The 27,348-nt window shown below is 40.1% G+C and overlaps 1 protein-coding gene across 3 annotated transcripts in view; it reads left to right on the top strand.

The window, feature by feature from the left end:
- Positions 1–27,348, top strand: part of FKBP5 (FKBP prolyl isomerase 5) — a 111,583-nt gene that overhangs the window by 59,775 nt on the left and 24,460 nt on the right. For all 3 annotated transcript variants that reach the window (XM_029943990.1, XM_029943988.1, XM_029943989.1), the window contains exons 5-6: positions 12,986–13,128; positions 14,087–14,201. In XM_029943990.1, coding sequence (XP_029799850.1) covers positions 12,986–13,128; positions 14,087–14,201 — 258 coding nt within the window. The remainder of the gene's footprint in view (positions 1–12,985; positions 13,129–14,086; positions 14,202–27,348) is intronic.

Below are 27,348 nucleotides of genomic sequence, written 5' to 3'. Positions count from 1 at the left end.
GGATGGACCTTGAAGGTGTCATGCTGAGCGAAGTAAGCCAGGCAGAGAAGGACAGAAACCATATGTTTGCACTCATAGGTCTAACAGGAAAACAGGAGAGACCTAATGGAGAACCAGGGGGAACGGAGGAGGGAGAGAGAGTTGGGGAGAGAGAGGGATGCAAAACTTGAGAGACTATTGAATGCTGAGAATGAACTGAGAATTGAAGGGGGAGGGGGAGGGGGGAAAAGAAGTGGTGGTGATGGTGGAGGGCACTTAAGGGGAAGAGCACTGGGTGTTGTATGGAAAACAATTTGACAATAAAATATTATGGAAGAAAAATTACCTAATAATATTAATGAAGATAGATGAGATTAAAAATTGTTAAAAACTAAAAAAAAAAAAAAAGTTAGTGGCTGAATTACCAATGTTTTTAATTCTTACCTGCTACAGATAGAACAGATCTCTAGTCTGCTCCCAGAGTAAGTGTGGGAGAAAAGGAGTGACCCCCCGCCCATCCACCACCGTGGCTCAGCATGGACTGTACCACCCAACATGAGGTCTCAGCCAGCTGCGGATCTGGGAAAGGAAAGGGCCAGTGAGGAAGTGCAGACTTAAACTCTTTCCGCCTCTCTTCCTCCCTGCCTTTCCTGGTGCTCCCAGGCGTGAGCCCTGGTGCCTCCTGCTCCCTGTCCGGCTGCACCCTCTCCCGGCTCTGGTGCTGCCTGGGTCGCTGATCCCTTCTGTGGGTCAGTAAGTTAGTGGCTCACGTGAGATTAAGCTTGTGTTTCAGTACGATGGCCATCAAACATACTTTCTTTTTCTTGATAAAGCAGATAATGATTGACAGAGTATTTTTTCTTTTATGTTGATTCTGAGATGTGACCCTCCAGGGCCACCAGCATGGCGGTGGCATCAGCATTTAATTTAGATGACCTCAGAGTAAATGGCTTGATCAAACATCTGTGTTTCCACTGCCCTCCTCCCCTCTTACTCTACCTTTTGAATTTCTGTCTTAAAGAAATTGATTTAAGCTAACCAGTCTCTCAGCGGCTGTCTTTGCAAGTAGACTTAAGAATTGCTAAGAACTGGAGGGAAAAAAAGAAAAGAATTGCTAAAAGCTTATGCTGCCATATTTCTACCTGCATTTTCTTTATAAATTACCCTATGATGAATGAGTCTTATATGTTTCCAGAGATAAATTTTGACCAGAGATAAAAGAGGCAACTTGCAGTTGATGTGGTACCTGTGACACACCTACCTAGACACAGTGTGGTCTCATGGGGAGACCATCCACCTTGGTGGTAGGAAGCCAGGGTTCCTGTCTTCACTCTTTCCTGTGTCGTGTTAACATGAGTAAGCCAACAGACCGACCTTCCCTGCTCCTCTAAAAAGGCATCTGGAGAAAAGCACTAAGATCAATTCTGGCTGTGATTCTGTTCTTGTACCCCCTGTAAAGAATACAGGAAGAAAAACCATAAAAGACTAAAATAAAGCACGAAACATGTGGCTAGGCAGTTTATAGTTGTGTGTGTCTGTATGTGTGTGTTAATGTTTATTTTTGAGAGAGAGCGCGCACCGAGGAGGGGCAGAGTTAGAGGGGGACACAATCCGAAGCAGCCTCAGACTCCGAGCTGTCAGCACAAAGCCCAATCCGGGGCTCAAACCCACAAACCTTCAGATCATGACCTGAGCTGAAGTCCGATGCTTAACCAGTCTAGCCACCCAGGTGCCCCTGGCTTGCCTTTTCATTTTAATTGGTCTTTAAAGGAACAAAAGTTTTTAATTTTGATGAAGTCCACTTTACTAAATTTTTTTATGGCTTACCTACTATAATTGACCATTTTGGTTTTCATTTGGTTTGTTTTTTTTTGTTTACATATGAGGAAACTAAGGTACAGAGAAAGGAAGTAATTAGCCCATGGTTATGCAATAAAGTGGCAGGGCCAGGATTCACACCCAAGCCGTTTCTTTCAAGGTGTATGGATCTTAAGGTTTAAAACTAGCTTAAACCAGGAACAAAACCAAAATGAGTCCTGGTCCAGCAGAACTTACTGAGTGCCTGCTGTGCACCAGACAGACACTTTTCTTACAGAAATGCTACAGTTACAGAGGTTACCAAAAGCAGAATTTTTGCAGGCACCTGGGTGGCTTAGTCAGTTAAGTGTCTGACTCTTAGTTTCAGCTGAGCGCGGAGACTGCTTGGCATCCTCTGTCTCCCTCTCTCTTTGCCCCTCCTGGCCTGTGCTAAATAAATAAATAAGTAAATGAATAAATGAATAAATAAATAATTTTAAACTATTTTGAAGTGTTATATGAAAACCAACTTGGCAATAAACTATTTAAAAAGTAATTTTTTTAAACAAAATTTTTGCTATTACCTGCTTGATATTATGGGCTGAATTTTGTCCTAATTTGGAAGTTTGGTGGGTGGTTGTTTTTTTTTTATGAAGTGTGGTTGTTTCATGCACTTTTAAGTCTTGACAACATCTTAGAACTAGTAAAGCACGACTAGTGACGGGTAACCCTGTCGCCAGCTCCGGCGGGTGGCTTGTGGTTTAACCATGTGCTCTCTCTGAATTTCTATTGATGCTTTTACTCCAACTTAAATATATCCTTAACATCTGGGTTTTTGTTTGTTTGTTTTATGTGCAGTTTAGGAGTATTCAGGATCTGGAATGAAGGCTTTTAGGCCAAAATATTTAATTTTCTAACCCTCTCCAAAAGTGTGAGCCAGAAAGACAGCAAACTTTGAGAAAGTACTTTCTTTGGCTTTACCTGGTACTTTGCAATAGAGTATTAGGGAGACGCCCCTTGAGGCAGGGTGGGAGTAAACTGTGGGAAGCTAAGTTTCTAACTCCATTTATATAAGATTTATAGAATGGACTCTGTTGTTTTATTGAGTATAATGTTAATGGTATTATAGTTTATAATTCTTTGGGAAATAGAAAATCATCAAGAGATGACTCCTGCCTTCAAGTAGCTAGCAGTGGAGGCTGGCAGAGTTGATATTAGTCCTTAATGAGGCTGTCCCAGGACAGATTGTGCTACCATATCTATTTTCTCTCTCTTTTTAAAAAATTATAAAGCCGTGAGAATGGGGAGGTATTCTCCTGTGATCAGTTTTCTTAGTAATTAAATAGAGAACTGGCTAAAAGGAATATAACAGAAGACACGATCACCTTAGAAGAATCTTAAAATGGAAATTTATTTGTTCAACTCATAATCAGATACTTTTGGTAGGGAGTAGAGAGGATTATCAGGCTTTTTTGTAAGGCATTTTAAAATAGAACTGAAACAATTCATAAGAGGAAAAAGTATACAGGAAAAACTAATTTGCCTTATCTAATATAAAAAGACATTGTCTATATTATAATGATATGAAATATCCTTTTTTAATAGAAAATCTTAAAAAATACAGAGTTAAAAATAGCAGAAGTTGGTACTAAGTCCTGGAAATCCTTCAATGAAGGTAAAACAGGAGTAAATCAGATGTGTTTTTAATTATCTGAAACTTATTAGTGATTATACTGCTATTTAAGAGAGTATCAACTCTTCTGTTTTGAAAGGAAACCCTTTTACAACAAAAATATTTTCTCTTTTTTTGTCCTCCTCCTCTATTCCCACATTAAAAAGTGTTTTTCTGTATAATACCATACATCTTTCATCCTATAGTATTTTAAATATGCTCATATTTCAAATGCATAATACATTAAAAAATTATATAGTCAATCCTTTTCACCAAGGGTGCCAAGACCAGTCAATAGAGAAAGAGTAGTCTTCTCAATGGGGCGCCTGTGTGACTCAGGCAGTTAAGCGTCCGACTCTGGACCTCAGCTCAGGTCATGATCTTGCAGTTGGTGAGTTCGAGCCCCATATCAGGCTCTGTGCTGACAGTGTGGAGCCTGCTTGGGATTCTCTGTCTCCCTCTTGGTGACCCTCCCCCATTCCCCCTCTCTCAAAAAATATAAACATTTAAAAAATTATATAAAGAAAAAAGAGCAGTCTTTTTCAACAAATGATGTTGGGAAAGCATTCACATGCAAAATAGTGAAGGCTGTACCCTTTACACCATATACACAAGTTAACTAAAAAATGGATCAAAGACTAAACATAAGACCTAAGACTATATTTTTTTAGAAAAGAAACTTAGAGGAAAAAATTTGTGACATTGTATTTGACAGTGATTTTTTGGATGTGACACCAAAAGCAAGAGACAACAAGAGTAAAAAATACATAATTTGGACTACATCAATATTAAAAGCTATGCATCAAAGGATACAATAACAGAGTGAAAAGGCAGCCTATGGAATGGAGATTGTGTTCATTATAATGAACTCCTATAGTTCAGCAACAACAAAAAACCCAAGATAAAATGATTATAAAATAGGCAATGAAAGATATATATGTATATATATGGCCTTACTAGCATATGAAAAGATGCTGCACATCGCTGCATTAGGGGAATGCAGATCACAACTGCACTGAGCTAGCACCTCATACCCATTAGTACGGCTACTATCAAAAAAGGTGGGAGAGGACATAGCACGTGGCAAGGCTGCGGAGAAGTGGAAAGCCTTTGCATGCTGTTAGTAGGAATGTAGAATGGTGCAGCCACAGTGGAAAACAGTATGGCACTTCCTCAAAAAATTAAGAGTAGAATTACCATATGACCCAGCAATTTTACTTCTATGTTCCTAGAAAATTGAGAGCAGTGTCTAAGAGATACATTTGTACACTCATGTTTGTTAACAGCATTATTCACTATAGCCAAAGGATGGAAGCAACCGGGGTGTTTATCTCTAGATGAATGGATAAATAAATCCATATGTACATGCATATTCTTTAAAAAGAGAGGGAAATCTGACATGTGGGACAACATTGATGGAACTGGAGGATACACTAAGTGGAGTGAGCCAGTCATGAGAAGACACACACGATACGGGGCACCTGGCTGGCTCCCTTGGTAGAGATCTTGTGGTTGTAAGTTCAAGTACCACGTTGGGTGTGGAGATTACTTAAAAATAATATCTTTTTAAAAAGACAAATATATGATTCCCCTGACATCTAGGTGAATCTAGAATAATCAAATTCACAGAAACAGAGATGAATGAAATTCTTGTCAGGGGTTTGGGGCAGGAAGAAATGGGAAGATGTTTAATGGGTAGTGTTTTAGCATTGCAAGATGAAAAAGTTTTAAGTCTGGTTGCATAACTGTGGATATACTTAACAGTATTGATCTGTACACTAAAAAATGGTTGCGTTAGTATATGTTATATGTATTTTACCACAAGTTTTTTAAAGTTTATTTTGTGGGGGGCAGGGAGAGAGGGAGGGAAAGAGAGAATTCCAGCAGGCTCTGCACTGTCAGCCTGGAGCCTGATGCCCAGCTCAAACCCACGAACCATAAGGTAATGACCTGAGCCAAACTTGGATGCTTAACTGACAGAGCCACCTAGGCGCCCCTGTATTTTACCACAATTTTTAAAATGTTTTAAAGAGAAAAATTAGAATATTCTAAAGTAGTCACTGTAGTCTTTATTGTAAATGAAACTGTTTATGACTTAATTAAAATGTATTTTATTTTATCTTTTTATAGTTTATTGTCAAATTGGTTTCCAAATAACACCCAGTGCTCTTCCCCACAAGTGCCCTCCTCCATCATCACCACCTCTTTCCCCCTTTCCCCTTCAACCCTCGGTTCATTTTCAGTATTCAATAGTCTCTCAAGTTATGCGTACCTCTCTCTCCCCAACTCTTTCCCTCTTCCCCTCCCCCTGGTCCTCCATTAAGTTTCTCCTGTTCTCCTGTGAGACCTATGAATACAAACACATGGTATCTGTCCTTCTCCGCCTGACTTATTTCACTTAGCATGGCACCCTCGAGGTTCATCCACTTTGCTACAAATGGCCATATTTCTTTCTTTCTTATTGCCATGTAGTACTCCATTGTGTATATATACCACATCTTCTTGATCCACTCTTCAGGTGATACACATTTAGGCTCTTTCCATGATTTGGCTATTGTTGACAGTGCTGCTATGAACATTGGGGTACATGTGCCCCTATGCATCAGCACTCCTGTATCCCTTGGGTAAATTCCTAGCAGTGCTGTTGCTGGGTCATAGGGGAGTTCTATTGATAGTTTTTTGAGGAACCTCCACACTGTTTTCCAGAGCAGCTGCACCAATTTACATTCCCATAAAATGTATTTTAAAATGTGTTGTCTGATTTTTCATTTTATAAGTTTATATTTTATTTATTTTCCAGTATAATTAACATAGAGTGTGAGTCGCCTGGGTGGCTCAGTCGGTTATATGTCTGACTTCTGCTTGGGTCATGATCTCATAGTTCTTGGGTTCAGGCCCCATATTGGGCTCTGTGCTGATAGGTCAGAGCCTGGAGCCTGTTTCCAATTCTGTGTCTCCTCCCTTCTCTTTGCCCCTCCCCTGCTCAGGCTCAGTCTCTCCATGTCTCTCAAAAAAAAAAAAAAACAACTTACTAAAAATTTTTAATTAACATAGTGTTACATTAGTTTCAGGTATACAATAGAGTGGTTGAACAGTTTTATATATTACTCAGTGTTCATCATGATAAGTGTGCTCTTTAATCCCCTTCACCTGTTTTTCCCATCCCCTACCCACTTCCCCTCTGGTAACTATTAGTTCTCTGTATTCAAGAGTCTGGGGTTATTTGGTTATCTCTTTTATCTTTGTTCATTTGTTTTGTTTCCACATATGAGTGAAATCAATTGCTTACAGTTATGTATATAGAGAGAGCACTTAAACTTAGAGATAGTTACACTATATATTTGTTTAAATACATATTTTTATTTCAGATATTGTTACAAATGAAATAGGACTCCTGAAATTGATAAGTTGTTGTTTGAGCTAGTCAAATTGAAGCCCAGATCAAGTCTAAGAACAAATTATATATTCTTGGTATATTATACCTATAATTATGATCCTACAGATCAAGAAGACTGTAAAATGTTTATGCTTTGACCCAGTATTTCTCCTTGTACAAATTGAGCCTAAGGAAATGTGGAAGAAACTTGCTTAACCAACCCCAGATTGATGATGCTCTCCATTCTGTCTGGAAAGACGTTGGGCGATACCACTGATTCCCTGTCAGTGGTGTGGTCCTACACGGTGCGTCAGCCAACTGAGTGCGCCTTGTCAGTGCCCTCCAGCCAGACCACTAGGAACAAAGCTGACATTGAACAAGTAGGGTTTATTAGTCAGTGTAGGGAAGGAAAATGCACAGGGGAAATTGTGGGGTACTTCAGTAAGAGTGTTCGGAAGGATTTATTATGGGATTTGGGCTTTTGTATTAGGTAATTTGGGAAGCAATTAAGGAAGAGGGTCTTTACTCTGGATTGGATACTGTTAGCATGTGGGGTGATTTTCTGGGTATCTTAACAAATAGGAGGAAGGCCGAACAGACAGGGACTGAAGCCATACCTGCTGGAGAAGCGGCAGTCACTGCTGGCAGCCAGGAGAGGGGGTGTTTGGTATTTTGTAGGTTACACAGTGACCTTATTTTTTTTTGTCCAAAATTTTGAAGTGTTTTTGTTTTGTCTCACTTTTTCATGGTCTCAGAGTGACCTTGTCTGATGTTGATATTTTGTGAGATTGTTCATGTCCAGCGGGAGAATGGCATGGCCTAGCTTGACCCAGGCCAGCTTCAACATCAGGAAGGCCTAGCTGTCAGCGTCCAGCAGCTTCTGGATGTTAGGGGGCTGCATTTTTCTTCCTCACACTGTTACTAAGAATCACTTGAAACCTGTTTATATGCATTATACTTTTTGTAATCATGTAATTTAATTAGTATATAAAACACTTAAATTAGTGTAGAAAGAAAGAGGAATTATTTCTGTGAAAACTTAACTTGGACATTTTTGGAAAGCCTTACTAAGGGGAATTGCTAAAAGCATTTTGTAAATTGCTCTTGAATTAGGGGTGGGTAAAAGGCAAAAACAAGCAGGCCATTCAGAACACATTTTTACCAGAAGAATTCTGTGTACTGATTGCTTTACAAGGGTCTTCTGGTTCTCTGTCCACTTTACAGAAACCCACATTGTAAGTTGCAAATGATTGATTTTGAGAAAGAGCGCGTGAGCGAGAATACCGAGCAGGTTCACTGTCAGTGTGGAGCCTGACGTTGTTGTGCCCAAGTTTTTAAAATCGCCCCAAATCACCCTGAAACAAACACCAGAGACTGCTAGGGAGACCAAGTCACGCCTGCAAAAGCAAAGGGCCTTTATTACAAGCTTAAGCTTGGGCTCACAGTCTCCAGCAAACCCGCCGGCCATGTGGGAGAGAGCCCTGAACAAAGGCAGGGCAGGGCCTTTTATACCTTTGGGAGGGGGCGTTACAGGAAATGATGACAGGTGTACAGTGATCCAATCCCTGCCCCCCCATCAACACTGGCAGTTGTGGGAGCCAGTCACACCATCCGGAGCACTGACCAATCAGAGTGGGCCCAGGACGCCCCACGTGGGGCGTGACTAGGCCCATCTCTAGAAAGGTCAAAGGTAATGGCCGGCCTCCCCGATTGGGCGCCGCAGGAGTTGTCCCTCCTCAATGCGTGCCCTTTCAGGAGAAGCCAGAGCCTTCCGCTAGGGGAAGGCTGGATCGGACCTGCCGCAGGCGGGGAAAGCCCCACCCCACGGCCGCAGGGCGCATCTCCACCACGGAGGTGCAGGTGCGCAGCGACGGGCTCCAGGAAGGTTGGGACGCCCGGCCCCGTGGTGAGGGCCGGATCAGACCTGCATCCTTACAACGTGGGGCTGAACCCAGGAAGATCATGACCTGAGCATAAATCCCAGACTCCAGTGCTTAACCGACTGAGCTACCCAGGCACCCCAAGCAACATTTTAACCCCCTAACTATAGCTCTGATTGTCAGGTAAGAGGATTTTATTATGCAAAAAAAGTTACATGAAGATGTAGGTGCAAAATTGTTCATCAGAACTTTATAAAAGTAAAAAGAGAAGAAGAAAGGAAAAACCTAATGTTTACTAATGTAAGTGATAAAATTTTAATCAGAAGATGAAATAGTAGTTATTAAGTCATTTTTCATATACGTCTTTTAACAAGAAAATGCTCATGTAGTGTGAAGTATACAGAGCAGATCACAAAACCAAATGAACTATGACCAGAATTTTAAGACTCTATATGTAAAAATTTTAAATGCAAACCAAGTGAACATATATAATTGGAAGGAAATGAACCAGGAAATCGACAGTTTACCCCAGATGCTAGGATGTCAGAGGTTTTAATTTTACTCTCTGTTTCTCTGTACTTTCCAGATGTTCTATGATAAATATTCTTGTGACTTTTTGTTTGTTTTTTTAATTGGGGAAAATATTTTTTTTAAGCTTGTATTTAAATTCCAGTTCGTTAACATACATGTAATATTGGTTTCAGGTGCACAATTTAGTAATTCAGCACTTCATACATCACCTGGTAGTCATCACAACAGGGGGCAGTACTTCTTAAGAAGAGTCCCACGGGGCACCCAGGTGGCTCAGTGGGTTGAGCATCTAATCCGTGACTTCGGCCCAGGTCATCTCACAGTTCATGAGTTCTAGCCCTGCTTTGGGCTCATACTGACAGCATGAAACTTGCTTAAGACTCTTTCTCTCTCGCTCTGCCCTTTTACCATTCACGCCTACACTCCGTGCTCTTTTTCTTTCTCAAAATAAACAAGCTTAAAAAAAAAAAAAGAAAAAGAGTCCCTGGATTGGCCATTTTGGAAACAAGCTGTGTTCATACCAGTCTGGCTCTTTGCTAATGTGTTTCATTTAGTTTAGGAGTTCCGTGTAAGAGAAGCTTTATGTTCTAAATGAGAAGAAAGGCTAAGGCATAGGCATGACTTTTTTAGTTTGAGGTGCCTGTGGATTTAATTGACAGGCTCATGTTTCCAACTTCTAAGGCATAGGGTAGATCTTATCTATGAATTGGGCTTCTGCTGATTGCCCTAACCCCCACCCAAAAGCAAAAAGCCCTGTGTTTATACTGTGTGTTAATGTTCACCAGGCTTTGTAAAAAACAAAAACAATGAGCTTATCATTCTCTTCCACTAGCCATACTACGTTGCATCTTCCTTGGAAGGAAGAAAGGAATGGCCACCTTTGTGTTCTTAATAGCTGGACCTTTGCTCCTCAGTAATTGACTGAATATCTTGAACAAATGTACAATAGTCCCCCCCCCACACACACACACAATATAAAGATTTCTTGGACAAGTAGGTCTTAAAATATCAGAATTTATAGTAAAGAAAAAAAATGTTCTCAAGGGCCCACCCCAAAACCAGCAGTCTATGAAGAGCATCAGTAACAGGACAGCAACCTGTCAACAGCTGACTTTACATTTCTCCTGATGATTCTGGACTTTTTACAGTAGCACCAGGTGTGAGCATATAAATTGATGTCGCTGGGGTGCCTGGGTGGCTCAATTAAGGGTCCAACTTTGGCTCAGGTCATGAGCTCACAGTTCATAAGTTGGAGCCTCACATCGGGCTCTTCACTGTCAGCTCAGAGCCGGCTTCAGATCCTCTGTCTCCTTTCTGCCCCTCCCCCACTAGCAAATGCTCTCACTCTTGCAAAAAATAAACATTTTTTTAAAAATAAAAAAATTTCTGTAACTATTTTAGAAGGGCAATTGGGCAATATCTATCAAATTAAAAGTACACATCATCTTTGCATTTTTAGAACATTTTCCATATATTCTCACACAAAGTAGACAATCCTGTATAGACTAATATCCTTATTTAGACTACCGTTCGTGTGTATCTAAATAGGAAAGTGACTGGATTATTATGCTGCCACTTAGAATTAACTAAATCTCATTTAATATTTGTATTAAATATTGTAGAAATATTTGTATGTTTGTATTTATGATGATGATAATGATGGCTGTTCTTTCAGTATTTGTTTATTTTTATTTCTGTAAGTAGGCTCTACACCCAACATGGGGCTTAAACTCATGTTCCCAAGGTCAAGAGTCTCAGTGCTCTACCGACTGAGCCAGCCAGGCACCCAGATAACGACAGGTGTTCTTTATTAAGTATATATCATACATGAGGCACCATGTCATGCATTTGACATATTTTATCTAATAATTCTTATAACAACTATATGGCAGGCACATTTATTAGCTGCATTTTGCAGATGAGAAACTGAGGCACAGAGGTTAAATAATGTACACATTACTTGTAAGGGACAGAGCTGGTATTTGAATCCAGGTAGTCTGAAGTTAAAGTAGTCTGCACTTTTAACCCTAGAAATAAGTAAATAAAATACATGTATCCTCCTTTCTGCTGACAGAAGGAGATCAAGATACATACTAAATAAAAAGCAGAATTAAATGCATAGTATGCTGTCACTGTGTCTTACATTTTTTAAAAAGTGACAGCATGCACCAGAAGGATATAAAAGGAACAACAGTGTCTTCTTACAGGGAGGGAATGGATGCCCTTTTACTTTACACTTTTCTCTCATGTGTGATTGAATAATAGGCATGTATAACTTCTACATTTTTAACTAAAATAAGTATATGATCTTTTGAAAAATTGTAATACTTGAGACAAGCTGTAGTCCTGAGTCAGGAATGCTCTGTCCGTCCTTACATACCTACTTTAGCATAGAAGTCTTCTTATTCTAATATGTAATATCCTATCTAATAACCAGCTCTCAGTTCAAGATGATAGCTTTCTTCTAATTCACTTTCAGAGGCACCTGGGTGGCTCAGTTGGTTAAGTATCCAACTTTGGCTCCAGTCATGATCTCACGGTTCATGGGTTTGAGCCCCAGGTCAGGCTCTGCACTGCAGTTTCGAGCTTGCTTGGGATTCTCTCCCCTTCTCTCTCTCTCTGCTCTTGTACACTCTTTCTCACCAAATAAATAAACTTAAAAAGAATTCACTTATGCTGGGATTTATTGTTTACCTGATCCTGCTGTCAGTACTTCAAGTTTTCAGTTGACATAGTACCTCATTTTTGTATTTTATTCCTTTAAATCACCTACATTTTTTGTTTACCAAAGGATTTGAGACTGCTTATTGTAAGATAGAATTACAGTTACATAGGCTAATATAGTACACTTGAGAAGTAAAGTCAACTTTTAGTTACCTGGACATAGGGAAAAAAATTCTGAATTCAGTGGTTCTTGTGATTTGACAAAAAGACACATAACAATTTTGTTTAAAAAAAAGTTTCTTTTTCTAAATTTGGAGATCTCTCTTATGAGCCTTTTTATGCAGTTTATACTTTTACAGTTGTTTTGTTGTTTTTGTCTACTCAACTAATTTATAAGCTTCCTTAGGACAAATTCCATTTTATCCCATACTATTTTTGTCCTATCTGTACCTAGAAAACACGCCCTTTATTATGGTTGAAATTGTAAATTAAGCAACAGCTGCAGCCCAGCTACATTTCAAAGATGATGTTATCACTTTCTAGAGATTCTGTTTTTGGGCAACTTAGCAATTGATACTCCTATTCTCCTCAGCAGGGAGTCTTCTCTGGTCACCCTTAAAAATCACAGTTTACTGTCTCCCCCTCTCTCTGCCCCTCCCCGGCTCATGCTCTGTCTCTCTCTCTCTCTCTCTCTTTTTCAAAAGTAAATAAAACATTAAAAAAATTTTAAAGTTGGTGGGCACCTGGATGGCTCAGTCAGTTAAGCGTCTTCCCACGTCAGCTCAGGTCACAATCTTACGGCTCCTGAGTATGAACTCCACTTCAGGCTCTGCTGACAGTTCAGAGCCTGGCGCCTGCTTCAGATTCTCCGTTTCCCCCCTCTGCCTCTCCCTCGCTCATGCTCTGTCTCTCCTTCGAAAGTAAGTAAATGTTAAAAAAATATTTTTAATTACAATTATTTCTTCTTTTTGTAGCCCCTGTTTGTGGAGTATGTAATATAATAGGAAATTTGTTCAAACTTGTGTTTTAGGACTGTTATTTTTAAGTATGGCCAGTCACTTTCAACCACCTTTTTTTTTCTCATAGGCCAAGTTATCAAGGCCTGGGACATTGGGGTGGCTACCATGAAGAAAGGGGAGATCTGCCATTTACTGTGCAAACCAGAATATGCATATGGCTCAGCTGGCAGTCTCCCCAAAATTCCCTCGAACGCAACTCTCTTTTTTGAGGTAACTATGTGTGTGATGTTGTCTTGTTAGCATCTGTTCTCCTCTAGTGCTGGCTCTGAAGCAACAGGCAGTGAAACAAGGAGCTAAGCTCGCTATTGAGAATCGGATCCAACTTATTTATTTTGGAGCTTGGCTTCTTGAATTGTTTCCCACAAACCCAAGGGGTGTGTGCCATTGCTTTCTTAGAAACGTGTTTCTGGCACAGAAAGGTCATCTACAAATAAACAAGACACCAGGCTTAAAAAGAAAGGTTCTGGTCAGTGGTGTGAGTATAACATACTGAAAGTTGACCAGAAGACAGGTGGAAAATGTGGGAGACCAGTGTTGAAATACACCTAAACCAAATGATAAGGTATTTCATATTCTACAAGTTTAGTTTGTCACTAATCCCACTTCTTCATTACAAGCAGTAGCTGGTGATAACCTTATTCATTCTGTGTTGAGTTACATAGATTTGTCCAAGCCTGATTAAAAAATTAAGGGAGGAAATGCCTGAAATATCATAACTAGGTCAAAACAAAACAAAACAAAAACCCATACCTTTACGTGATCATAGGTCTGATTCATAGGATTTATTTTTACATTTACAAAGGGAATTCCATGACTCTGGGGTGGAAAGGTGGTGGCCTCTAGAGTCAGACAAAATAGTTCTGGGCAGCACCTTGTAGCTTTGGCTTTTTGCCCGCAAGGCAGCTTTCCTAGTATTTCCTGTCTGTCTGTGCACTGCAGCCCCACAGGATGTAGTCCTAGACATTATCGTTACATGAAGGCTCTTTCCAGGTATTGAAAGTGCAGTGTTTTTTTCCCCCTACTTTTCCAATAACCGAGATGCATAGATAACTATTAAAAGAGTTTTATTTCATATAAAATGAAAGGAGAATCAGTTGTCCTTGTCTTTAAGAATGTTAAACTGGCTCTGTTTGGTCTTTTCTCAGCCAAATCCTTTTTTCCTTTGTAGATTGAGCTCCTTGATTTCAAAGGAGAGGATTTATTTGAAGATGGAGGCATTATCCGAAGAATCAAACAGAAAGGAGAAGGATATTCAAACCCAAATGAAGGAGCAACAGTAGAAAGTAAGTATTGCTGTGACAGTGAACTAGTCCTTGAAAGTCGCGTTCCATTTATGGGAATAAAATGGAGATTTCTTTTTAAAAATTTGTTTATAGAAATAAGCAATGGAATATAGCTTAACTCAAGAATAGGTTTTTTTTTAACTTTTATTTATTTTTGAGAGACAGAGACAGAGCATGAATGGGGGAGGAGCAGAGAGAGAGGGAGACACAGAATCCAAAGCAGGTTCCAGGCTCTGAGCTGTCAGCATGGAGCCCAACGCAGGGCTTAAACTCACAGACCGTGAGATCATGACCTGAGCCGAAGTCCGATGTGTAACTGACTGAGCCATCCACGGGCGCCTCAAGAATAGTTTTAAATTCAACATTTATTTAATAATGACTTTATTTGGTAAATATCCATCCAACATGTCTATGTTAGGTACTTACTGTACCAGCTTCTGTAGACCAAGAAAGTGTTATCCCATCCATCAAGTCCAAGTCTATAGACTCCTTGGTTTGCTGTCAGCAATGTTAGTTGCCTTATATATTTATTTCTTACAGTAACCTTATGAGATAAAACTTATTATCCCCAGGTGAGAAAAGTGAGTTCAGAGAAATTCCCTCAAGGTTAGAGAGTTATAAAACAGAGCAGTTGGATTGTAATGCCCTTTGGAGCTCTCAAACCCATCTCACTGGCTTTTCTCAACATGAAAAAGTTCATTGTCTTACTTAGATCAAAACTGGAGGATAGTGTTCATGCTGCTCTATGTCAGGAGATCTAGGTACACGTTTTACTTTGCCATGTTTTGGGTGACTTAAAGCTATTCCGTTTTTTTTCACTTGCTAAGTTGGGGGGAAGGACACTCCTGAGGACCAGAGTACCTAATTACTCTTCCTCCCAGAGCATGTGTATGTCCCATGGCGTATACTGCTTGTCACCTTGTATTGTAATCGGTGTTTGCCCATTTCCCCAGTAGACAGCTTGAGGACCAGAGTCATCTTCAGTCTTTTTGTTTCCAGCATCACCTACAGTGCCCTACACACATTTGGTGTTTGGTAGGTGCTTTCTGCATGGATAGCTGTTTGAAAGATGCCCTTCACTGAGCTTCAAGTACTTTAAAAAAGAGAGTCATGAGAAAACATAGAAAAATACTTCCACTAAGGAAACAATCAAAGCACTCAACAAGGATGGCAATATGAACTATTATAAAAGGCTCATTTAAAATAAAGAATTCATTTAGAACAGTAAACTAGAATGGTTGATTTTCTTATCTTCACCATTTGTATATACTACTTGAGACCCATATTTCATTCCCATGAGTCTGGCAGATTAGTTCAAGTTGAGTTACTTAGTTGGAAACAGTTATAAATAGTATTACTGTACTATTGCAGTTAAAGTGTTTAGGTAGCTCTCATTCTTGGTAACTTTTAGAATAAGTGAAGAGAAGCTCAAGTGTATAATGTTGGAGAAATACCTAGCCTAGGACTCAGAGGCAGGATTCTAGCTTCAGCAGCTCTAACTAGTCCTTGCCTTTCTGGGCTCTAGCTTCCTTTACAATGACATTGTGGTGGGGAGGGGCGCCTGGGTGGCTCAGTCGGTTAAGCCTCTGACTTCGGCTCAGGTTATGATCTCATGTTTGTGGGTTCGAGCCCTGTGTTGGGCTCTGTGCTGACAGCTCAGAGCCTGGAGTCTGCTTCAGATTCTGTGTCCCTCTCTATCTGCCCCTCCTCGCTCATGCTCTGTCTCTCTCTGTCTCAAAAATAAGTAAAACATTAAAAAAAATACAATGACATTGGGGTAGACATCTTGATTTCTCTAAGGTCCTATTATCCCTGAATGTTCCCTAATAGAATTCTAAGTTTATGAAGGTTATAAGAATGATGGAACATCATCTTAAGCATATTAATAAGTATGTAAAAAGGTTATCTATAACAGATATTTAAATTTTTTATTATGAAAATTTTCTAACATCTAGAAAACTAGAGGTTTTTTTCCTCTGATAGAGTAACTCCCAGATTCAACAATTATAATATATATTTTTAAATGGGAGGCTTTTGTCAGCCAAATTAAAAGAAAAAACTTTAACCAATTCTAGAAGTGCCACAAAACTACCATTGCAGAGTTAACTTTGGAGCAGGCTAAATTAAATCTGATCTTGCTTTTGGTAGTACTTTTGGTGGGAGTCATTATTTTTAACTTTGTTTTGAAATCATTTTTCACCTTACAGACAAATTGCGAAACTAGTACAGAGAATCCCCTTACATGCTTCATCCAGCTCCCCTAGTGTTAATATCTTCCCTCATCACAGTGCGTTTATCAAAATTAGGAAATTAACATTGATAAGATACTAGTAATTATTAGGGGCACCTAGGTGGTTCAGTTGGTTGAGTGTCTGACTCTCGTAGTTCGTGGTATCAAACCAGCATCAGGCTCTGCACTGACAGAATGGAGCCTGCTTGGGATTCTCTCTCCTTCTCTCTGCCCCTTTCCCTCTCACATACACATGCTTTTTCTCTTTCTCAAAATAAATAAATTTTTAAAAATACTATTAATATTATTCTGTAGATCTTGTGTGAATTTCCTCAGTTGCCACACTGATGTCCTTTTCCTAGTCCATGGTCAGATTCAGGATCTAGCACTGTATTTTGTCCCTCCCGTAGTAGTCTCCAATCTGTGATGATTCAGCAGTCTTCCTGTGTTTTTCATGATTTTAACACTTTTGAAGACAACTGGCCGATTTAGAATATACTTCAGTTTGGGTTTATCTGATATTCTCCATGATTAGATTGGAGTTACACATTTTTTGAAAAATACCATGTAAGTGATGCTGTGCCCTTAACAGTTCATTGTTATCAGGAAGTACATGATATTGATGATGCGAACTTGGGTCACTTGGTTAAGGTGGGGTCTGCCATGTTCTTCTTTGTAAAGTTGCTATTTTTGCCTTACTAAGTATCTCGTTGGGAGGGATTGAACTACAAGGAGACCATGCAGGTGTCTTTTGCATTACTCCTTCACATACTGACCCAAGAATGATTTTTTTAAAGTTTATTTATTTTGAGAGAGAGAGCATGAGCAGGAAAGGGCAGAGAGGGAGGGGGAGGAGGAGAGGGGAGAGGGAGAGAGGGATTCCCAAGGAGTCTCCACCCCATCAGTGGGAGTTTGATCCCACGAACCATGAAATCATGACCTGAGCCGAAATCAAGAGTTGGACATTTAACTGACTGAGCCACCCAGGCGCCCCTGATCCATGAGTGATATTTGCATGCAACAATTATTAGGATTTGCCTAATGGTGATTTTTTTATTTCCACTGTGCCTTCTACAGTTTAATTGGAATTCTGCCATAAGAAAGGGGTGCCTCTTCTCCTGTTTATTCAGTTACATACAATAGTGTAGAGTCATGGGTATTTATTTTATTCTATAGGTTATTATTCATTGCTATTCTTACTTTATTGGTCAGATTGTCCCAGATTTGGCCATTGAAAGATTCTTAACCTGACTTGTGTGTCTTTTCAACAGACATCCTTTTTTTTTTTTTAAATGTTTATTTTTGAGCAGGGGAGGGGCAGATAGAGAGGAAGACACAGAATCCAAAGCAGGCTCTAGGCTCTGAGCTGTCAGCACAGAGCCCAATGCAGGGCCTGACCTGAACCCACACACGAAGTCATGACCTGAGCCAAGTCAGACCCTTACCCACTGAGCCACCCAGTCACCCCCCACTTTGTTTTTTAGGCACTTCCTTACTTTTGGTACAAGATGCTCTAGGCTCATTTTGTAGCTTCCCCACCCCAGGGCTGGAATCAGCCATTTCTCCAAGGAGCTCTGGTTTCTCTTATTAGAAAACAGCATTTAGAAACCGAGATCTGGGTGCCAGGCATACTCGTAGTGTAGAACGTTATTGCTTCTAGAACCTCTTAACTTGACGGAGCTAGGACATCGATATACCACAGAATGCACCTACACACCGCTGTATGTGTTCTGAGTCCATGTGTCCACTGAAAGCTAGGAGCACGCCCCGATGCCCCCAGTTCCAATCTAGCACCTAACGTTCATCCTCACCTTCTCTCTTTGCTTATTTACACTGCTTTCTATAGCAGTGAGAAACCTCTCTCTCCTTATCCACGATGTATTTGTTTATTTGCCTAATTGTAGTTTACACAGAAAGTGGTTTCAAAATTGCTAACCCACACCCCTGCAAAAAACACGCTTTGTAAATGCAGGAAGTATTTGTGTAGAAGTTCCTGTAGTCACCAGCCTTACAGCACACATTGAAAACGCTGTTCTCCAACTTAGATTATTAGCTCTGTGCCATCGCTCCCTTCAGTCTGGTTATGTTACTCATTTATAACGCAGTTATGTTCTTTTGTTATGTTTGGATGCCATTTAGGGTCACCCCCCCCCATTCTGGTTGCTTTTAACTATTTGTGTTTGGGGTAGATGAAATGTTACCATGATTCTAGAACTGTACAAAAAGATACACAGAAGTGTTATTCCCCCTCCTTGTACTAATCTGTTCCCATTTCTGCATTATTTCTACCACCTTCTTACCTATCTCCTGTAGGTCACCAGTCACATTTCTTCCTGTATTTATACTTCTTGTATTTCTTTTGCAGAAATGAGCAGGTACCTGTATTTTTTCTCTTATGTCCCCTTCTTTTTTTATGAAGGGTAGCATACTATCTTTTTTTTATGAAGGGTAGCATAAGAACTTGAATAATTCTTTACCTAATTTTACTTTTTCTGTCTCCAAATATCTTAAGAAAGGGTAATGAGTAATACTTGGTCTCTCATCTTGTTAGATTGTTTTTAGAATAAACGGTTTGTTTTTACTTTTTTCATCCAAAAACCCTATTTGGTTTTTTGGAACAAATCAATTTTATAAAAACATATTGTATTTTCACTTATCCCTCTTTGAAACAAGTTCACTGTGTGTGGGAGGAGGACAGAGGTTGACTTAAAAGTGGTGCCTATGAAGGGCACCTGGGTGGCTCGGTCAGTTAAGCATCCAACTCTTGATTTAGGGTCGGGTCATGATCTCATGGTTCATGGGATTGAGCCCCATGTCAGTCTCTGTGCTGACAGTGCAGAGCCTGCTTGGGATTCTTTCTCTCCCTCCCTCCCTCCCTTTCTCTCTCACAGAATAAATAAATAAATACTAAAAAAAAAAAAAAAGTCCCTGTCAGAAACCATGGGCACTTTGTTCTTTTGAAGTCTTCTCGGGTCTTTACTAGCTTGCCTTTTTTACATATATATATATATATATATATATATATATGGCATCACCCATAGACTTAGATTCAAAGCCAGGAAGAAACCCCCAAACTAAAGGCAGTTCTGCTCTGAAGAGAACAGGAGACAGTGATGGTCCATTATAATATATCATTATAGACACAGAAGAGTTACAAATTGTCACTTTTGTATGAAGATTGATATTCAGGGAAGGAGCACGTAGGCTTTGGAAGTGAGAGACAAATTCTGAATCTTGGAATCACTACTTTATATTCTTATGACTTCAGACAAATTACTTAACAGCCATGGGTATCCAGTTTTCTCATTTGTAAAACAGGAATGATAATCCCTTACATCCACACAGGCGGTTGGGACACATAAATGAAGAAAGGGGCCTAGTACAGGATGGACATTTTATTTCTTTTTTCTACCCTCTATATTATGCTTATAGAATTGGTTTTGCTCCTTAAAATAGATTTAAGGAAGCAAATCCTTGACTCCTCTTCCCCTTATATCCTACACCCAATTCATCAGCAAATCCTTTCGGCTCTACCAGGGTTGCCCTGGAACCCCTGATTAATTTGTCTTTAACAGTCTTCAAGTTAATTTTATGTCATCTTAATACTAATCATACCTAAATCCTATTTCTTCAGGATGATTGGTTGGTCGGTTTTTGAAGAATAAAGTTATGGACTGAATCAAAAAAGGCTTTTACTCAATTGTGAACTTTGGCTTCCTTTTAATTTGTTGTAGAAGAGAGAACTTACATTAGTTGACAGGATTTATTCTTCCTCAGAGAAATGTTTACCCTCTCTTGTCAGGATCCTAATAATTACAAGTCAGTTTTTAGCTTCTGTTCCAGTGTGCTTTTTCTTGTGTCAATTATGATGACCATCTTGTAATTCTTATTCAGTGTTGTTCTTTTTCCATTAAAAAAGAAGTCACAGTGTTCTTAGGTAGTCCAGTTGACACTGAGGCTTTAGTCACTGTGCTCGCCAGCAATGACTGCGTTGTCACTTTTAAGCTTAGCTTTCTTAGAAATGGAATCTGATTGACATAAGACTCTAAATAGCTACCACTCTTGCTTCCCCAAGTCACCCGTCTTTCATATTTTTGACTTGTTAACTTCAGTGTGTGGAGTAGACACCTAGCTACAGGTGGCTGATTTGCCTCACAGTGCTTTCAGCCACATCTGAGTGCAAAAGATGCAGACACTTGGCAGTGTTTTCAAATGTGAGCCTTTCAGCAGAGCTGTCTGCAGAGTTCAAGTTGTTGGAGTGCCCTTCTCTTCCCTCTCCCCTCTCCCTCTCCAGATCCCACTGAGTAAGGCAGGAGAGGGGCTGGAGAATGATTTCAAATGAAGAATAAGGAGGGGGTGGGTGCTTGGGTGGCTTAGTCGGTTAAGCATCCAACTCTTGATTTCAGTTCAGGTCATGATGTCAGGGCTCATGAGTTCAAGCCCCACATTGGGCCCTGCGCTGACAGCACAGAGCCTGCTTGTATGCTCTCTCTAGCTCTCACTCTTGCTCTCTCTCTCTCTCTCCCTCCTGCAGGCATGTGCATGCTCTCTTTCACTCTCAAAAATAAACATTAAAAAAAAAAATCCATAGTCATGCGGGAAAATACAAGAAGTGGATTAGAAATTATGAAGAATTTCTGGAGATGTAAAGTAGACAAAACTGGACTGATGGAAACTAGACTCAGGAAACCCAACTCAAAACAGGTGTAGAGAAGATCTCCTAGAGGTACACACCATTCTTCTCTGCACGCGTGGGCAGAGCTCCAAGCTCACAGTCTTGGGTGCATGGGAGCCAAAGCAGACTGGGGGGCAATCATCAGGCTGGTTATAAAATAATATGGAACAGCTGGGCCAGTAAGCTTTTGTAGCAGTACTCGGGCTGAATTTAGAAATACCTGGGGAGCTTTTATTTTTTTTTCCATAATATTTTATTGTCAAATTGTTTTCCATACAACACCCAGTGCTCTTCCCCTTAAGTGCCCTCCACCATCACATGGGGAGCTTTTAAAATCCTGATGCCCAGACCTCAGCCCAAACCAGTTAAAGAGGAATCTTAAATCTCACAGGCTGGAACTCCAGGCACAAGCTTTATTAACTCCCCAGGTGATTCTAATCTGCAGCCAAGGGTTGAGAATTACTCTAGGGTCTGAATATGTCTTTTGCTCCCAGGCTAAAGCCAGTAAGGCCAGATTTCTAAAGTAAAAAAGGGATCTGCTTCAGAAGACTCTATGTGTCAACATTTGGGCTAGAAAGTAAGGACAAGAAGTGTCTTTGTGAACTTTTAAAGCAGATTTGAAGGGGAAGAAAAGTGAAATGGCTCTGTACGGCGGTAAATAGTCTAAAGCATTTTGCTCCTAAAGTAAAACTTGTTCATATATCACCACTGGAGAAAGATATCCCCAGCCTTCATGTGCACAGTAAATGTTTCTGTAATCTTCCATAGATCTCCACAATCAGCCCACTCCTTTGAGGAAAATCCTACCATGGAAATAAATGTATCCAACCACTTAGAAAATCTGTGCCAGGTAACCACAAACCTGTGATCTTGCTGAATACTTCATTTATAATATGAGCAGATAACAAAGAAATATCAGCAAGCTACCATAACAAAAAGAAACACCAAGACAGACTAGGAAGAAATAGAAGAGAACTTTTATTTTATTAAAAAAAAATTTTTAAACATTTATTCATTTTAGAGAGACAGAACATGAACAGGGAGGGGCAGAGAGGGAGGGAGACACAGAACCGGAAGCAGGCTCCAGGCTCGGAGCTGTCAGCACAGAACCTGATGCGGGGATCGTACTCACAAACCATGAGATCTTGACCTGAGCCGCAGTCGGACACTTAACTGACTGAGCCACCCAGGTACCCTGAAGAGAACTTTTAAAAATACTTGTCATTTTATCTTCAGAGATATTTAACAGGATGTTAAATTAATAAGTCAAAAAACCAGCTTCTGTAAAAAAGGAAAAGAAAAAGTTTCTGGAAATTAAGAATATTATTATCAAAATTGGAACTCAGAGGAAGGGTCAAAAGGGAAAATGGACAGTCCCAGAATTCTGAATTGGCAATATAAAAAAGTAGTCAAGGATATGTCAGAACATAAAGCAAAAAAACAAACAAAAAACCCCAAAGATATAAAGGCAAAGAAAGAAGGTAGGGATGAAAACTCAAAGCCCATTTGAATCTAATCAAACATGTGGTAGAAAAAAATTTTCTAGAGAAGATAGAAGAGCCTTAAGAGTGAAAGGGCCTTGGGGTGCCTGGGTAGCTCAGTTGGTTAAGTGTCCAACTTCAGCTCAGGTCATGATCTCACGGTCTGCGAGTTCAAGCCCCATGTCGGGCTCTGTGCTCACAGCTCAGAGCCTGGAGCCTGCTTCAGATTCTGTGTCTCCCTCTCTCTGCCCCTCACCCCCCCCCCACGTGTGCACGTGTGTACACACTCAAAAAGAAAATAAGAACCTTAAAAAAAAACTTAACAAGAGATTGAAAAGGCCAGTGAGTGCTTTTTCACCTAGAGACATTCTGGTGAAACTTCTTATTTCCACAGCCTAAAAGGAAATTTTGCACTGTTCCAGGGAGGAAGAAGCTCTGTGCAAAGGGAGGAGAATCAGAATGACCTCACATTTCTTACTCATGACGCTACATACTACATGACAATGCTTTGAGCATTGTGACTATGAGTATTTTAACCCTAGAGTTCTGCCCTCAGCCAAATCATCATTTAAGTATGAGAACAAAATCACCTTTTGGGAATATGTAGACTCAAGCCCTTTTTGAAAAAAAATTACTATATAATATACTAAAACATCATAAAAAATAAAACCAAGAAGTGAAGGCTTCAAGGCTCAAGAAACATTAGTGATCAAAAAAATAATTTTCATAACATGTCAGTGAGGTTGGATGCATTTATCTTGATAGATCTCTGAAATGACATAACTATAATGTTAAAAATAATAATGGTTTAACAGTCTGGAGCTAGGCTCTGAGTCATTTAAACAGAATGTGGTGCAGATGGGAAGTGGAGAGGGGAGGCAGAATTGTCTATAATGATTTTATTCCAGGTGATGATTATGCTGATTAATTTGTTAACATTGATAAAAATATATATGCCTTTAAGTGATTTGTTTAAAATTTAACATTAGGTACTAGGAAGAATAACATGTTAGAACTTCCAAACCAGGGTGCCTGGCTGGCTCAGTTGGTAGAGTGTGTGATGTGTGATCTCAAGGTTGTAAGTTCGAGCCCCATGTTGAGTGTAGAGATTACTTAAAATAAAAGTCTTAAAAAAAAAAAAACCTTTGGGGTGCCTGGGTAGCTCAGTTGGTTAAGCATCCATCTTCAGCTCAGGTCATGATCTCATAGTTCATGGGTTCAAGACCTGTGTCAGGGCTCTGTGCTGACAGCTCAGAGCCTGGAGCCTGCTTCAGATTCTGTCTCCCTCTCTCTCTGCCCCTCCCCCACTCACACTCTCTGTCTCTCAAAAATAATAGACATTTTAAAAATTAAATTAAAAACTTTCTTTGGAGTGAAGAAACAGAGGAAGAAGGAAAAATTAATCTAATAAGTTATTTTTAAAAAAACAAGAAATGATTATGTAGAAAACCTAAAATGTTAGGAATAAAACCAGTCATATCTGTATTACAAAACATATGGATGGGATACAGTCACCTATTAAAGATAAAAATTCTCAGAAGCTTAAAACAACAAAATCTAGCTATAAATGCTCTTTATAAATAATAAACATCAAAAACAAAATGGTACCGAAAATTGGAAATAGAGGAATGACTTCATGTATGTCCATGTTAAGATTTGATCAAACTATGAGGTCTTTTGAAGTATTTATGAATGTCCTGGTAAATTTTGTCCACTAAGAAAGAGCAAATTCTTGAAACCGTTTTATGTTTTGACAAAATAATATAGTATGGTAATTGGTCTAAAATGGACAGTGTTTATTCTTTCGAATATCGTGAATTTATGTAGCTCCTTCTAAAAAGGTAGCTTCAGGGTGGCTGAAGTGGGTGGCTCACTTGGTTAAGCATCCAACTTTGGCTCAGGTCATGATCTCAGGGTTCATGAGTTCAAGCCCTGCATCAGGCTCTGTGCTGATGGCCCGGAGCCTGGAGCCTACTTCTGAGCTTTATCTCCTTCCTTCTCTGCCCCTCCCCTGCTCACACTCTGTCTCTCTCTCTCAAAACTAAATAAACATTAAAAAGGTAGCTTCAAGTCTTCAGATAGAGTAAAATCTTGGTAGAAAATAGCCCTTTCTGTTATTAAAAAAATACAGCCGATGGATCATTTATCTTAGAAGAGTATTAAAAGCTCCATATCAGTGAAAAATTTAAATAGCCCTTGAATTTATTAAAAATAGGAGTATTGACTAATGTAATCAAAAAGCAAAATTCCTGTAAGTGAGTAAAAATTACTACCATGTTCCTTCCTTAATGCCCTGTTTTCAAATTAGTTGTTTAATATTTACTTTCTGGCCTTGAACTATGTGGTAGGCACTGTAGTACAAAAGAAGTTATAAGACATTGCCTTTGCCTACCTAATGGAGCCATTAGGCAGTTGCTTGTACCAAAGTTTTAAAACATATTTAATCTGGCATAATTTACCAAAATAATCATAGGTAACTTCCATGTAGATCATCTGTGTGTATCCACACATAGCACAATGTTTTCACATCTTAGATACCCTGACATAGCCATGGGTGCATGCCAGGTGCTGGGCTAAAAGCTTTAATTCAGGCCCTGATTTGATCCTCTCCACAATTAGGAGTTAGCTAATATTCTTTTCCCTAATTCTGTGGATGGAGGAACTGAGCTTCAGATCATTTAGATGACCGTGCCCAACGTCACGGTTGTGAAGTGGCACAATGGGACTGGCATCCAGGTCTGACAAAAGTGCTACACGTGCATAAAGAGGAGAGGGAGGAGGATGCGGGCCAGGGTGCAATCTATTGCTGGGGGTACGCTTGCCATTTAGACTAAGATCTCTGATCCATTTGCATAAATATTACTCTGTTCCAGTGGCCAGGGGCCATGCCTGCTCTCAGCTAGCATCTGTCCCTCCGTTCTGTAAGCAGTCTTGTAGTGGCATTTGTTCATCTCTCATAGAATAAAACAGTGCGGAGGAGGAAAGGGGGCAGTTTGGGGGCACATTTGACCACCATGCTTGATGGGAACAGTTTCTCTTCCAATCAGTGATGAATATGCCTCTCCTGATGTGACAAATCCATCTCTGTTTTCTTGTTTGCCTTTTCAGGGGGTCATTAAGAATCCAGTGTCTCTTGGATGTTCTGCTCTATTAGGCAGGCAGAGAGAGACTCATTTGGCATGAATTAGGCAGCAGATAAAACCCTTGCCATGTGGGAGTAACCTGTCACAACCTGGTTTTCTCTGGCCAGCTGACTGGTCTTGTCTAGTAGTAATGCCATTACAACATTCCCATTCAGATCCTCATGACCCAGTAATTGTTTTGGGAATGAGTGCAAAGCTATCAGACACCAACTACTATAATTAGAAAAGGGAAAAACAGACACTTACCAGAGCTAACGTCTTTAGGCTGGAGCATTTACAGCACTTTTTTTTTTTAGGTTATGGAGCCTCCTTCTCAGTTTTGCTTCCTAAAATACAAATTCTACAGTTTTTGGGTTCCTGCATTCCAGTTTTTGTGACTGCAGTACACTCTCTTTCCTTTTCCCCCCTATTTTAATCGGAGTACAAATTGCTGTCAGCACATCGAGTTCATGTGCCAGCCACATTCAGAACAGGGTGTTCTGTGCTCTTCAAAACAAAATTGCTCTAGGGCAGTAAGAGAACAATAAGTCAGAGCTCCAGTTTAAGTGATGTTTTGCAGCAGACCCAGCTTACTTGATGTGGTTACACTCCGATTGCGCAGCAAAGCTCGGTTAATTTCATTTGGTTTGACTTCATGGGCTTTGGAGGACCTCCCCTCTCTAAGTTACATAGCCTTTAAGTCTAGGGAAAATGTTCCTTTTTAACTTGTATGTTTTTTTTTCTTTACCAAAAAAGCCCTAAGTGGAAGCATCCTGTATGTACTTTTATTCTCTTTGGGCACGTCATAGATCATTTACTTCCCGTAAATCATGCTGGTTGGAATTAGCAACAGACCTCCTGAGCCCTAGAGGCTGAGCTCCCAGTGAGTCATGACGGTTATTATTAAATATTTATTAAGTGACTGTTTGCACTAAGATGCAAGGTCAAAAGCAACCACAGGTCTTCCTTAGCCAAAGCTGCCATGGTTTTCTTTGGTACCAATTGTTGAGACAATTAAAAAAAAGGGAGGGGGGGGCACAGGATCTGTAAGAGCCAGGCAGGTTCACATCTATCATTGTGAAGGGGGCCCTACGATGGCAGGCAGTTCATGGCGTTTGTGTGGCCTGCGGGTGGTGTGTGAGTTCTTGTCAGCGGTCTTGTAGAACTTGTCACACCAGTGTTCCAAGTTTAGAAACCAGTTAACACAGCAATAGCCTTTGCTACTTGTAGACTTAAAGGATCAGTGGGCTATACTCTCTCAGGCTGTGATACCTTCTCTTCTCTGACATTCCAGATTAAAAGGTAGTGGTGTGGGGGTGCCTGGGTCCCTCAGTCAGTTGATTTTGATTTTGGTTTGGGTCATGGTCCCAGGGTCATGGGCTCGAGTCCCACATTGGTCTCTGAGTTGAGCATGGGGCCTGCTTAAGATACTCATATTCTCTCTCTCTCTCTCTCTCTCTCTCTCTCTCTCTCTCTCTCCCCCTCCCTCCCTTCCTCCCTTTCTATCTCCTCCCTCCCTCCTACCCCCCTCCTTTGCCCTCCCCTCCCCACCTCTCTCACTTTCTGTCTCACTCTCTCCCTAAAATAACATCAAATAATTTTTTAAAAGGTAGCGGTTTTATATGTACATATGAACTGT

Source organism: Suricata suricatta, chromosome 7 (genome assembly GCF_006229205.1).
Source record: "Suricata suricatta isolate VVHF042 chromosome 7, meerkat_22Aug2017_6uvM2_HiC, whole genome shotgun sequence".
NCBI classification, from domain to species: domain Eukaryota; kingdom Metazoa; phylum Chordata; class Mammalia; order Carnivora; family Herpestidae; genus Suricata; species Suricata suricatta.
This window is presented reverse-complemented; position numbering and strand designations above follow the sequence as displayed.